This window comes from Moschus berezovskii, chromosome 6, assembly GCF_049115385.1.
Source record: "Moschus berezovskii isolate FMDL1 chromosome 6, NW_MosBer_1.0, whole genome shotgun sequence".
Classification (NCBI taxonomy): Eukaryota; Metazoa; Chordata; class Mammalia; order Artiodactyla; family Moschidae; genus Moschus; species Moschus berezovskii.
The window spans coordinates 84,824,609-84,839,737 of record NC_142465.1 but is presented as its reverse complement, the minus strand read 5'-3'; the positions used below and the strand labels follow the sequence as shown (position 1 = coordinate 84,839,737).

General features: G+C 32.7%; 1 protein-coding gene across 1 annotated transcript in view; it reads right to left on the bottom strand.

The window, feature by feature from the left end:
- The window catches only part of ERGIC2 (ERGIC and golgi 2), a 39,271-nt gene that overhangs the window by 14,369 nt on the left and 9,773 nt on the right, over nt 1-15,129 (bottom strand). Inside the window, exons 2-6 of the mRNA XM_055394132.2 lie at nt 14,967-15,109; nt 13,200-13,308; nt 11,305-11,351; nt 9,984-10,054; nt 4,597-4,637 (exon numbers count right to left, since the gene is read on the bottom strand). Coding sequence (XP_055250107.2) covers nt 4,597-4,637; nt 9,984-10,054; nt 11,305-11,351; nt 13,200-13,308; nt 14,967-15,072 — 374 coding nt within the window. The 5' untranslated portion in view covers nt 15,073-15,109. The remainder of the gene's footprint in view (nt 1-4,596; nt 4,638-9,983; nt 10,055-11,304; nt 11,352-13,199; nt 13,309-14,966; nt 15,110-15,129) is intronic.

Sequence of the window (15,129 nt, the reverse complement as noted above, 5' to 3'; positions counted from 1 at the left end):
TCTGAATATTTAAATTCATTCTTCATGCATGTATGCAGCAATCACAAAATTATTAGCTTTTGTCAGATACTGAATAAAAGTGTTATAGATAAAAAGAACAGGAAAGATACAGGGTTACATAACAGATTTTGGGGCTTCATTTGTGGCTCAGATGGTAAAGAATCTGCCGGCAATGCAGGAATCAAAGGTTAGATCCCTGGCTCGGGAAGATTCCCTGGAGAAGGGCATGGCAACCCACTCCAGTATTCTTGCCTGGAGAATCCCATGGACTGAGGAGCCTGGTGGGCTACAGCCCATGGAGTCACAAAGAGTCGGATACGAATGAGCAACTAACAGTGGAAGTGACAAAGAGATTCAGGAGAGTAGATCTGATAGGCAGAGTGCCTGAAGAACTTTGGATGGAGAACATTATATAGGAGGTGGTGATCAAAACTATGCCCAAGAAAAAGAAATGCAAAAAGGCAAAATGGTTGTCTGATGAGGCCTTACAAATAGCTGAGCAAAGAAGAGAAGCAAAAAGCAAAAGAGAAAAGAAAACATATATCCATCTGAATGCAGAGTTCTAAAGAATACCAAGAAGAGCTAGGAAAGCTTTCCTAAGTGATCAATGCAAAGAAATAGAGGAAAACAATAGAATGGGAAAGAACAGAGATCTCTTCAAGAAAATCAGAGATACCAAGGGAACATTTCATACAAAGATGAGCACAATAAAGGACAGAAATCTAACAGAGGCAGAAGATATTAAGAAGAGGTGGCAAGAACACAAAGAACTGTACAAAAAAGATCTTCATGACCCAGATAACCACGATGGTGTGATCCCTCACCTAGAGCCAGATATCGTGGAGTGCGAAGGTAAGTGGGCCTTAGAAAGCATCACTACAAACAAAGCTAGTGGAGGTGATGGAATTCCAGTTGAGCTATTTCAAATCCTAAAAGATGATGCTGTGAAAGGGTTTCACTCAATATGCAAACAAATTTGGAACCCTCAGAAATGGCCACAGGACTGAAAAGGTCAGTTTTCATTCCAATCCCAAAGAAAGGCAATGCAAAAGAATGTTCAAACTACCACACAATTGCACTCATGTAACACTCTAGTAAAGTAATGCTCAAAATTCTCCAAGTTTGGTTTCAACAGTACATGTACCGAGAACTTTCAGATGTTCAAGCTGGATTTAGAAAAGGCAGAGGAACCAGAGATCAAATTGCCAACATACACTGGGCCACAGAAAAAGCAAGAGAACTTCAGAACATCTGCTTCTGCTTTATTGACTACGCTAAAGCCTTTGACTGTGTGGATCACAACAACCTGTGGAAAATTCTTCAAGAGATGGGAATAACAGACCACCTGACCAGCTGCCTGAGAAATCTGTACGCAGGTCAAGAAGCAATAGTTAGAACTGGACATGAGACTACGGACTGGTTCAAATTTGGGGAAGGAGTATGTCACGGTTGTATATTGTCACCTTGCTTATTTAACTTACATGCAGAGTACATCATGTGAAATTCTGGGCTGGATGAAGAACAAGCTGGAATCAAGATTGCTGAGAGAAATATCAATAACCACAGATATGCAGATGAAAGCACGTTTATGGCAGAAAGCAAAGAGTAACTGAAGAGCCTCTTGATGAAAGTGAAAGAGAAGAGTGGAAAAAATTGGCTTAAAACTCAACATTCAGAAAACTAAGATCATGGCATCCGGTCCCATCACTTCATGGCAAATAGACGAGGAAACAATGGAAACAGTCACAGACTTTTTCCTTGGGCTCCAAAAATCACTACAGATGGTGACTGCAACCATGAAACTAGAAAACGCCTGCTCCTTGGAAGAAAAGCTATGACCTACCTAGACAGCATATTGAAAAGTAGAGACATTACTGACAAACGTCTGTTTATTCCAAGCTATGGTTTTTCCAGCAGTCATGTATGGATGTGAAAGTTGGACTATAAAGAAAGCTGAGCACCAAAGAATTGATGCTTTTGAACTGTGGTGTTGGAGAAGACTTTTGAGAGTCCCTTGGACTAAAAGGAGATTGCACTAGTCAATCCTAAAGGAAATCAGTCCTAATATTCATTGGAAGGACTGATGCTGAAGCTGAAGCTCCAATACTTTGGCCACCTGTTACAAAGAACTGACTGACTGGAAAGACCGTGATGGTGGGAAAGACTAAAGAAGTAAATATAAATCAGAATATACTTTACATCCTATCATGATATAATAATAAACATTTTCTAGAAGGGCAAGTGAGAGATAAAGATAAAATACATATGCATCACCCACTGAGGACATTGGTAAAATAGGCCTAGTTAAAATAAAAGGTAATGTTTACACTGTAAAATCAGTACAAATAAATAGCTTCCTGATTGGAAGGCTATGTCCAGAGTTTGAGATTTACTACTTCAGGAAAAAGATTAGCTGGGATCCTAAATATTTAAGAAAGCAGAACAACTGAAAGAAAACTTAAATATCTTTTAGCAAATTCTGTAGGAAAAGAACATTTTGGTATGCACATCATTCAGGTTGTGAGGCCTTAGGCATCTCTAGTCTATTCACAAATACTTGTTTGGAAGCAGAACACAATAATTTAGGAAGCTTTAAGAGGTCAGATTTCATTTTTAGATATATGTACATACAGAGACCAAAAACTTAATATCTAATGCCAGCAGAAATTGAAACCTTCAAATTTTTGCATGTCACATATTTCCAGAGTTCAACTTTTAGTGCTTGGGTAGTGTGTAAACCGTGTGTGTGTGTAAACCGTGTGTGTGTAAGTAAACCGTGTGTGTGTGTATAAACCATGTGTGTGTGTGTGTAAACCACGTGTGTGTGTGTGTAAACCATGTGTGTGTGTGTGTGTGTGTGTCTCAAATAGGCCAGTAAATACCCGAGCTAATATTCCATAGTTGAAGGGATATGAAAAAGTGTACTATGATGGAAAATAGAAAACTGTATGCTGGAACATATTTATAATTTTAATAGTAAAAACACAATCTTGTCTCTCTTATTACTAGCTTTGAACAATGAATAAAATTCCAGCTGAAAGCAGACTTCTAACGTTTAACATTTCTAGAATAAAGTAATACATTTCATGCCTGGACAGCTCTCTACTAAAAGGACTAGAAGCTCAGAGACACCTAATATTAAGTTATTTTGTTCAACTACATTTGTTTCAACTTTAATTTTAAAATCTCTCCAAACGATGAAAGAAATTAAAAGAGAAAGGCATCTGAAATGAACCAATACTTAGGGACTAAAAAGAAAGAAAAGGACGAGCAAAAAAGTTTATTTTTAATAATCTTAAATTAGTTAATGCCTTTTTAAACACAAGACACAGCCTAGAAACCAAAAAGAAAAGACAGAGAGGGGATGTAGTAACCATTTACCATAACAAAGTAATTTCTTTAATATACAAAGAATTCTTTAATGGTAGTAAGAAGAAACCCAATGACCAAGCAAAATGGGCATATGGCATGAACAAGGAGTTTCATACAAAAACACAAACGGGGGAAAAAAAATTCAAAGATATTCGGCTTATTTATAAAGAAATGCTAAGTTAAAAGAGCAGTACCAGTTTTCACCCATCAAAATGGCAAAATTTTTTTTAAAAAGTCTGATTATACCCACTGTTGGTGAAGTTAAAGAAACAAGTACTCTCACATAGCTGTGGAGTATAAATGAAACTATTTGGGAGAGATACTTGGCATTATCTAGAACTGAACCAAAATTTTTTACCAATCTTACTGAGGTATAACTGGCATATGACATATAAGATTAAGGTATAAACATATATACTGTGAAATGATTACCATAATAAGTTTAATTAACAACCACCACCTCATCATTATAAATGTTTTTTCCTTGTGTGACAACTTATCAAAACATTAAATATTCTCTAAAAGAGAAACTTAATTTCTAGAAATTGTATATACATATATTAACACAAGTACATAAGGAATATATACATATATTCACATGAGAAATTAGATTCAAGAATTTTCACTGAGCATTGATATTAGCAATCTAAATGCCCATCAATAAGTATCCAAAAATTATTATAGTTTGTCAATAAAATATACCACTGTATATACTTAAGTGGGAAGATGTAAAAATATAAGTTGGAAAAAAGCAAGTTATAAAACAGATGTATAGAATGACCCCATTTATATTAAGAAAAAAGTACCATAAGCAAATACAGCCACATGCAGAAAACTGGTTATTAGCACTCGTCAGTGGTACTAGGTTTAGAGAATGATGAGGAGGCTTCTATTTTCACTTAATATCCTTTATATTCAAATTTGATCATATATGCTTTTAAAAATATTTAAATAGATAATACAATTTTAAATGTAAAATAAAATGTATTTATGGTTCAAAGTGGATTAGAGAAAAGATATGACATTCCAAAGATTGGAGAAAACTTTTGAAATTGTAAAGACTGTATTATATACTATATTCTGCTAATATTTCATTCAAACAAATGCCTAGAGAAATCTATAAATAATTCACAGTAGACAAAATAAGCAAAGCAAGATCTAGATTTCGTAGATTTCGTAGATTTTCGTAGATCTATGAACCACGATACTTTGTTTACTTATTACCTCTGCCACTCTCTTTGCTGTGGTGAAAGATCAAATATTGCCTGAAAAAAAGAAAAACATAATCATTAGAACTGTTAATTTCTCCCAGATTTAATATCATAATTTAAAACAACTTTCTTTGAGCAAGGAACAAATTTATAGTGCTGTTAAAAACAAATACTCATAATTTACATTTAATCTTCTATAAGTCAAACTAATACATTTAAATATATGATACTTATACTCAAAAGTAATATACAGAAATTTTACTAACTGCAAATATTTTCCTGTTATAGAAACCTACATTTACAGGAATGGATACAATGCTATCTATCACATGTACAAAATGGTAATTAAGGGCTTAAAATCATTTAAATGATGCCAGCAAGAAACTTAAGCATTTAAAAAAGAAGAAGAAATGAAAAACTCATACAGCTTAGGTATAGTATTCAAGCATCCAAAGCCTACGTTTCTATCATGGTATTTCACCACGATAAAATCAACAAGTTTTGAAACAAGCTAAACAATGTCACTGTAATTCCCAAATGTATTAACCAAAAAAGAGTAATTCAAGAAATGTTATCTAGGCACTATATTCATCAATTCAAAGACAAATTTTGTTATTTTGTAGACTCAGAGGGGAAAAAGGCAAGCTTCTCATGGTTTGTGGCAATACCCAAAATTTAATTTTCCAATAGCAAGTCCACCTTTGATATTTATAAAGACAATTCATAACTAGGCATATTAATTCTACGTTCTAACGCATCATTACTATTATGGGCATGCTTCCATAACATGCCCTAACCTACTACTCTCTCTCTACAAATCTTTGGTCTTAACCCCTCATTCCATCAAACAGCTCTAACTCTGTGCCTTTGGGTATTCAATTATGTTAACCTGGAGCTTTCCTCTCCTGTAATTGTGACCCTAAAGTCAGTCTAAATTCTGTACACCATTTATTCCAGGTTAAATTGCCCCCCTCTTCCTGATTACAATGAAATTAACTTTGGTTACTCCTCCTGCAACCTTTTCACACCATGGCACACAGAGAAAATGCTAACATCTAAAAAACACACCAAGGCAAACAGATGAGGCTACATGCACCTGCTCCCCAGTTACTTTGTGAAAAAAACTGTTGATAGCAGGGACTATGTTATTTTTCCTTTGGTATCCCCAAACAGCTCAACATAGTGATTAACACAGCAGGTAAGGAACCACAGAGAGGGTTTGTGCTAGGACACATGCTGCTTAAATTATTATCTCCATCTTCATAACAATCTTGTGAGTTTGTTATTATTCTTTTATATACAAAAAATAACTCAAAAGGTTAAAAACTTTTTTTCAATAAGCCCAATTCTCAGATTTCTCACTTTCTCACATCCCTAAAAATGGTTCTTTTCTTTAAATAAATAATAACTATCACATAGTATAATGTGATCATGGTTTAGAAACTTATAAAATTATTAGAATTAAGTTTTTATATTCAGACTTCATATTAAAAGAACAAGTGAAAATTTAAAAACAAGTAAAAATTATCTCAAATAATTTTACATTAATAATAATTCTCAAATATTTTAATATAAATTAGGACAAGGGAGTGAATACTTACCAGAAACATTGTTAAACATTTTAAAAATTACTTATAAAAAGTATACAATTTTTAAGTATACATATAAGAAGTATACATATTTTTAAGTTTCTAGCTTTATGACTAAGACATGACTTTTATTATATGACAGTTAAAATAAAACTTTCCTATTTACAAATGATTGGAAGAAATGGCAGAAACTGTTACAATGGAATAATAAATGATCTTGCCACAATTACATAATTCTAACATATCCATCAGAGTCTAATATCCGCAATGCGTTATGCTTTACATTTTGTGAGCTATAAAAAAAGAAAAAAGCAATTTCTTCTCAGGAGTTTAGCATCTAGCTAGAGAGACAAGCTATCCAGAAAAAATACACATTAAAAAAAAAATCAGAGACTTAATAAATGTGAAGAGTAACAGACACTCAGAATATGGAAAGACTGCTAGAAAATAACATAAATAAATTTCAGAGGATAAGCTCAAGATGATATTTCCTCAAATCCTCACAATGTTCAAAGAAACAGAAAAATGAGGACACAAACGATATCGTTGTTATGAATTATTTTAAATTAGCATTCAACTGCTGGAAATTTTTAAAAACATTCAAGCCAGTATACAAGGGAGACTAAATTGAGAAAACAGCCCAACACATAATTAATTTCATGAGACAAGAAAAGTTCATGTAAGCAGCAATTAAATTGCCAATTCACAGTAACAGGGGAAACAGGTGATAAAAGACAATAACACACTTGAGGAAGAGACAGCGTCCATCCTAAGACCACTTTAAATAATTCAATCAATGCCAGACACTGCATTCCAGAGCAGTATTATTCCCAGCTTGTGTGACCTGGACAGTAATGTAAATTAAGCAAAATTACTGCCACAGATGCCTGTTACTGAGGACAGTCACACCAGTTAAACAAAAAAGGAATTACCTTAGCTAAATTTAACCTATCAAAAAATAAACATGGAAAAAATATTGTGGTGCCCTAGTGAAGTACTCTGCCATCCTGAACTCAGTGTGACTTCTTCCTTTCTTTTCAAAAACATCTGAAGCTTTAATTTTACTTAGAATAAACATAGCATATCTAAACTATATATCCTTCTTGTTTCATTTAGGTTTGAAAAAAAAAATGGGGGTGGGGAGGAAAAGGGAACTGACATAACAGTCTACTTCAACTCTCAATCAGTTTTTTCCCATCCAAAAGAAGAACAAGAAAATAGACAAAAAAGATTCACTAATTTGAAGGACGTGGTCAATCCGAGGTCCAAGGCCTAATTTTCCTTTATGATACCATTTCTAAAAATAAGAAGAAAAGTTTTTCTAATTATCTCTCAATGAGATTTAACATCATGAAGATAGAAAAAATGGAGTGATCTGCAATACATTAGAGGTGGGAAGTATAATCACTGAATTTTAAAACATAATGAAGGCATTGAAAAAAAAAGACTGATCCAGAAGTCAGAGGCAAAGTTCAAGCCATGCATCTTATACAGGAATTGATAAAATATTGAGACCCACTCCAGCAAAGTCAACATCATTTGATAAGAATCTTTAAAAGCAGAAGCAAAAGTATTATTCTGAACATCTTTAAAGCAAACCAACAACCAAAAAAGACTTAAAAATTCAGATCACTAATACCACCAGAAGCCAAAAACAACTAAAGGAGATCTACATTTCGATATATAGGATAAATATTTGAATTTCAAAAGTAAAGGAAAGAAAGCATGTAAGTAGATAAATACATTCCCTACAAGGAAAAAAATATTGTGCCAGAAGGCAATAAAGGAATGTCTACAAAGTTTTGAGTGCAAGTATCATAAAGCAAGAATCTTCAGCCAACTTTACATGTATGAAAAACGGAATAACAGAATGGCAGTCTGTCACAAAATATAATCCACATATTCTTAAAAAAAATGTATTTTATACTGGACTATAGCCGATTAACAATGTTCTGATAGTTTCAAGTGGACAGCAAAGGGACTCAGCCATACATACACATGTATCCATTCTCCCACAAACTCCCCTCCCAACCAGCTTGCCACATAACATTGAGTAGAGCTCCCTGTATTATAGGGTAGGATCTTGTTGTTTATCTATTTTAAATATAGCTGAGTGTACATGTCCATCCCAATATTCTTTCTGTTGATAAAGAAGTCACAAAAAGTCCCTTAAAAAATGATAAACAAAAATAAAGAAACAAAGAAGAGTAAAAAATAAAAGCAGTAAAACTCAGTGAAAGTTGAACAATTATTCCTAAAATAGTATGAAATGTAATGTAAATGTGAACGTGCCTGACAATAATCACCATCTACACTTCCAGACAATAGTATGCAGTAACATGGTACCTGACTTTATAAGGTAACTGGAGAAGACTCTTGAGGGTCCCTTGGACTGCAAGGAGATCCAACTAGTCCATTCTAAAGGAGATCAATCCTAGGTGTTCATTGGAAAGACTGATGCTAAAGCTGAAACTCCAATACCTTGGCCACCTCATGCAACGAGTTGACTCATTGCAAAAGACTCTGATGCTGGGAAGGATTGGGGTCAGGAGAAGGGGACGACAGAGAATGAGATGGCCGGATGGCATCACCAACTCGATGGACATGAGTTTGAGTAAACTTCAGGAGTAGGTGATGGACAGAGAGGCCTGGCGTGCTGTGATTCATGGGGTCGCAAAGAGTCGGACTGAACTGAACTGAACCTCATTAAAAATTACTGTGATACCAATTCTTTGAGTGGAGTAGAGGAGTTAGGAAGTAGAGAGATTCAGAGTGGCACTAACAAAAGTTACTTTTTCTTTAGAAAACTTTATTTAAAAAGTGTGTATGAAAAGGCATAAATACATTTTATTGCGATTAAAAATAACTTGGTAATCAAAACTAACCTAAGGGCTTCCTTTTTCTCCTCCACACATTCAGTTACTTCTAATCCTCCATCACCTTTAGTCTTCACTTTCCAATTTTGTTTATAGAGAGTTCACAACTGTCAATGGTAAACAAAACAACTCAAGAATGCATGAGTAAACATAAGTACCACAAAGCCAACAGGGTAGCCAGCAGGCAAACTAGCTGGGAGTTCTGTATGTTCTCCTCTAAAGCTTCTTTAGGCCTAGTTATGATCAGGACCTGTTATTACCTGCCCCTGTAATGTGATATCTGCCCCTGTAATGTTCTGGTGTCTTCTGATAAATTAATTTTATTACACACAACTTGTGCAATGAAAACGATAAGACAATGTCAGTATTTCACTGGGTCTGGGAAATGAAGGTGTGAAGGTAGGTGAAAAAAGTAAATGCATATAAAATTCTCCTCTTAGATACTGTTTCATTCTTGATTATACAAGAAATATAGCTCAGACATTTTTAAGGACTTAAATTTGGTAAAAGAAGAATACAAATTGGACACAGAATTTCTAAATCATCAGAAAAAAATGAATGTCATCACTCTAGCAACTGTATAAAAGAGATAAGGAAACTCTTAGGAAGAATTAACAAAAAATATAAAATAAGTACAAGGTTATTGTTATAGAGGTTTATCCAGACGCTAACAATAGTTATCTCAAGGCTTTAGTATCAAATATAACTTTTTTCTTCCCCTAACTGTTTACAAAGGATATGTATCACTTTTATTTTCTTATTTTATTTTTTATTGAAGTATAGTTGATTTACATTGTCATATATGACTTCTGAATCAAGAAAATGTATTTTTAAAAAACTAGCTCAGACAAAACTAAAAGCAAATGTCAAAACTGTTTTCAAGGGAAAAATTCCTCAAAGCATACAACTGAAAACGACATGTGAATCAAACTTACTGGTTCATAAACTAGACCATCTGCAGATGCAACCATTGTTTCTGCTAAATCCAATACATCTGCTCCAACATCTGCATTAAAAAAAAATTAGAAGTTTTATATTCTATGCTCAGAACCAAACTTTATGTGATATAAACTAACAAATTAAGATGAATAATAGAAAACTCACGAATATGTAGGATCACTTTCCTATACTGCTCATTTATTCAAGTTAAAACAGTAGTATTATATAGTTTCGGTGGAAATAACTCCAAAAATTAATAATGCTTTTTCTACTTTTTACTCAGTAAGAAAGATGACTTGGAATCTCACAGTAACAATAATATAAACTTAACTGAACTGAAGAGCTTTGCAAAAATTGGCAATAACCTAATCACAGCATTAAATGGCTGCTAAACAAAATATTAATGACAAAAATAATTTTTAGAGATTAAAAAAATCTTAAAGCAAAGCTACTGATGACATTTAAACAGTCAACAAATAGGGAAAATTTATTTTGAAAAGGGTAAAATTTTAATGGTATTCAAACATCTATAATAAACCAAAATATGATAATTCAGTATTAACACGAACTCAATAGTTTAGATACAAAATATTTCTTTTATCTTAAAAACCACTAACATAAGAAAATATAAATGGAAAAGGGAAACAGATTTAGATGAAATCTTTTAGAAATTAATTTCCTTAATTGGATATGAGTTCACAACTTTAAAAAAATTTGTCTGAATTACTGAATTCTTGGTCTCTACTTTTCAAGCAGTACTTTACCATACAATTTAAGATGAAAAAGCATCTTCATTTCTGAGAGCAATACTGATTCAAACAGTTATCTATCTGGAGTAAAAAGTTTTTCACTTCTACCTGTATAATTAAGTGAAGCCAGTGAAGAAAACAGAAAATGGTAACAACACCATTAACTTAAAAGATTTGAATCTGTGTGCAAAAGTAAAAGCACAGGGTTGTAAACTGAAACACTGACAGGATATGTTTGTGGAAGTGGGGTGTAAAAACTGGCACTCCAAACAAGAAACACCTCCAAACAGAATTTACCGAAATTAGAACAGTGATTTATCAAAATCTCCTCCAATTTTCTTCCATTTTAATCATACTAATGTAAAAGTTAAATCTCTTCATGGAGAAGAAATTTAAAAAATACAAGCTGTGGAGAAAAACATTCTTATTTGCATTCTTAAATAACACTACAATACTATTTTACAATATCACAAAGGGAAAATAAAGCAACCAGTATTTTTTACTTTTTACTAGCAATTATTTAAACCATAATTTATATATGCATTCATAAAGTTAAAGATGTACTTACATTGACACTTCATGGCAACAGTAATATCTATATTGATTCTCAATTTGCTAAAAAAATGAAAAGGAAACATTATAATCTATTAAATGATCAACAAAACACGAGCAATAAAAATCAACTGATCTATGAAAAACTTGGACTTCATACAGAATATGTCAGTTAGAACTGGTATAGCATTTCATATGGCCAAAACAAAGGCTCTTCAAAAGTAAAAATTCTATTTTGTAATTATTCCAAAAGCCATTCTGACTTACAAGTTTTTAACACAGTATAATTTAATGGCAAGTTTACAACTGAGAAGTCTAAGCAACTCAGAAAAAAGTATTAACCTCTGTTTACATAAATCTTAAATAGACTATGTGACTAAAGAACATAAAACTTTCAAAATCAAAAGGTAGGAATTGAAAGTCTTTCTTCCCTTATCAAGTAAATACCATACATCCAGCATTATGCCTGATATGCTACAAACACCACAATCTTTATTCTTTATCATGGACCTATAAAATGGACAGCTTCAGACAGATAAGCAATGGTGTTTACAGAAGTATAAATAAATGCCTCGCTTAAGACCAGATAACCACTGAAGTGGCATACTAGAAACTAGGTCTGTGTGACTCAAAATAAATGTACCGAAATTATTAGAAAAATAGAAATCTGATTCTTAAAGTTTTGCATGGCCTTTTATAAAAGACTCACCCAATGTCTTATTTTCAAATGATCAGTTCAAATCAAATTAATTTTCAAAAAGAATTAAGGACCAAGAATAACAGAATAAGTACAATTAGTATCCCTGTCTGTCCCGTGCCTCCTATCAAAACTTTTTTTCACCCTAATAATTTTCATCTGGTTTCAACAGAGAGTATGGATTTTTACAATTCCATGTAGTCTTAAAGTTGCCTAGAGTTCAAACTGTACTTAAATAACCCTGGAGATTAGGCTCAAGAGATTTTATAGGAACCAGAAGATGAAGCCAAGTGGACAGGCTTCTGGGCATCCCCACTACACTTGAGGTGAACTACATGACTTCATTTGTAAAGAATAAGAAGTGTTTCATTGGGGCTAAAAAATTAAATAAATAAGAAAAAACGACAAATTCCTTAAAAACTAATGGCATGAAGAATAATATTGACATTACAGATCACGAAACTAAGGCCCAAAAGAAGCCAGCTATATGACTTGCCCAGGGTTACACAGGGCTTATTACAAATGTTGACTGAATTCTCATTGATTTAAAGAGGAAAACAATATAAATATTATCCCCATTTTACAGAAAAGAAAACTGAAGCACATGCAGATATAGATTTAGTCAGTTCTCGAAAGTCACACACCAAGTAACTGGCAGATCTGGGACTAAAATTGAGAAGTAAACGTTTCCTGCTATCTAGTACAACCTACATGTTATAAACCTGTTATCTTCAATCAATTAAAAAAATCCAAATGATATGAATAAAGCATGTTTTGTTTCCTAATTAAGATACTATTATTTTCAAAGGTTTAAAAGTGATGTTTACCTTAAAATATAGTTTATACACAATCAAGCTTTAAATATAAACAGTGTTACCATAATTTGTTTTCCAGCTCACTCAGATCAGTAAGATATTTCAAAATCTAAAGAGTAAGCAGTTCTCGAAACATCAAACAATTTCCATCTTTTCAACTTCTAAGGAAAAATACATTCTGTTCTCCTAACCTTTTTAAACAACTGTATAAACAATCAGAGAACCTCTCCTTTATAATTTAACCAGTATTCAAATGATTCTAAAATATTTTACCTAATGCATAATGAGAATTTTTCAGGACTATTTCTTCAGAATTAAAATAAACTATGTATAAAAATCAAAACGTTATTTTCAGAACAATTTAAATCTAAAAGCGTTTCAAAAAATAAGAACAGTTACCTAGAAAAATCCTTGTCTACTTCATATTCATACTTCATCCATGTATCTTGATATACTGAAAATTCCATTATAGTTAATAAAGCCATAGTGGTAAATGCTATTAGAGAAACTGAGAAACCAACAAAAAAGAGAGAATTAAAACAATTTTTAAAAGGTAAACAGCAGGAAACTGGGTTAAAATTAACAAAGAATACCCTAATGTGACTGCCATGTAAATGAATACCGTAAAATATTTTTCTTAAAATATTATAAATTTTTTTCCAAAACAACTTAAATATGAATATTTAATAAACACAAACATTTGCATTATTGAGAAAGCATGTTATTTCTTCAGTATTAAGGACATTTCTCACTAAATGGATCTGTCAAAATTACACAAAGACACAAAACTTTTACCTTGTTACAAACAGCAGTGTCACAGATATGATAAATGATGAAAGTAAGCATAAGTTTCACAACACAAATTTGAAAGTAGTCCCCTCATAATCAAAAATGGTATCCATGCTGTAGTCCAATTAAAATAACAAAAAAACAGCCTAATTTCTTAGATCTTGAGAGTTCACAATCTGTGCCAGAAAGTCAAATATCCATCTCTACTTACCAAAGTAGATAGATAAAACTCTATCTACTTGGAAATCTCCCAAATATTTCACTTCATTTTAAAAGATCTAATTAAAAGAAAAAGAACTATCATCTACTATGACAAAAAACACTTAAAATGGACGGTGTAACAAGAACTTGTACTATGTTCATTAACAAAAGTTAATCACAGGAGATTAGAAATAGCAACCAATGTATTATAAATTTTTCCAAATGAAAAGTAAACCTTATGAGAAATATATTGTTCTATTAGTTCTTCACATAGAAAAAAGTTACAGTAAATACTGTTATAGTGACATATTTTTCTGATATATTTCATTATTAATTTATTTTATTTAACAAATATCTCTCTCTGTACCAGGCAGTGCTCTGAGTATTTTGTAAATATTAACTTATTTAATTGCTACTGCAACTCTACCAGGTAAACACTGATAACATCCCCATTTTGTGTAAGAAGAAACTAAAGCATAGACAGGTTGAGTAACTTCCTGAAGATCAAGTAGTTAGGAAGGGGCAGAGGTGGAATTTAAATCCAGACAGTCTGATTCCAAAGTCTAAGCTCTTAACTTACTACCCTATGCTACCTTTCTTCAGTAATGTGAAATTTAAGAATTTTATTATGATGTTAAAGTGACTTATTCTTAACCAAAACAGACCAAGGCAGTTTCAACATCATTAAATAACTTCAATTCTATCTACATATAAAAATCTTAATAATAATTCAAGAGCATCAAAGCAGTATAACTGAATTAATTTGTTCAGTTATGCTTTAATAAACACTGCTAAATGCATAGGCTGCACTGGGTTGGATGCCAAAAAGCATATACAGAAGAATAAATTTAAGGCAAATAGTGTGACATGAGGACAGACCAGCTATAAAGTTACTCTGATGAGTTTAAAGTTCACTGATGAGTTCTTCCTCACAGCGACATTTCTGTAAGTTCTTTTTTTAGGAAAAAGTTTATTTTTAACCTTTTTCTTTATTTTTTTTTATTGGTATATAACTGTTTTCCAGTGTGTTAGAGTCTGCTATACAATGAAGTGAATGAGTTATATGTATGCATACACTTCTCCCGCAGGGACATTCCTTCAATCCCCCCATCTCACTACCATGATAACTCAGAAGATGAACTTACTGAAGCAGTTTTGATTTGAACTGATACTCACCTGTGCCCCCACTGGCTGAAGTCTCCACATAGCTCTCAGGAACCTTTGGAAAGGCATCCAACTCTTTCACCAAACTTAAGGTTTTCCTCCGATTCAGTCGCCTCATCTTCAGGAAAACCTTCTTCTTCTTTCATATAGTCATGCTAAGAAATAAAAAAAATGA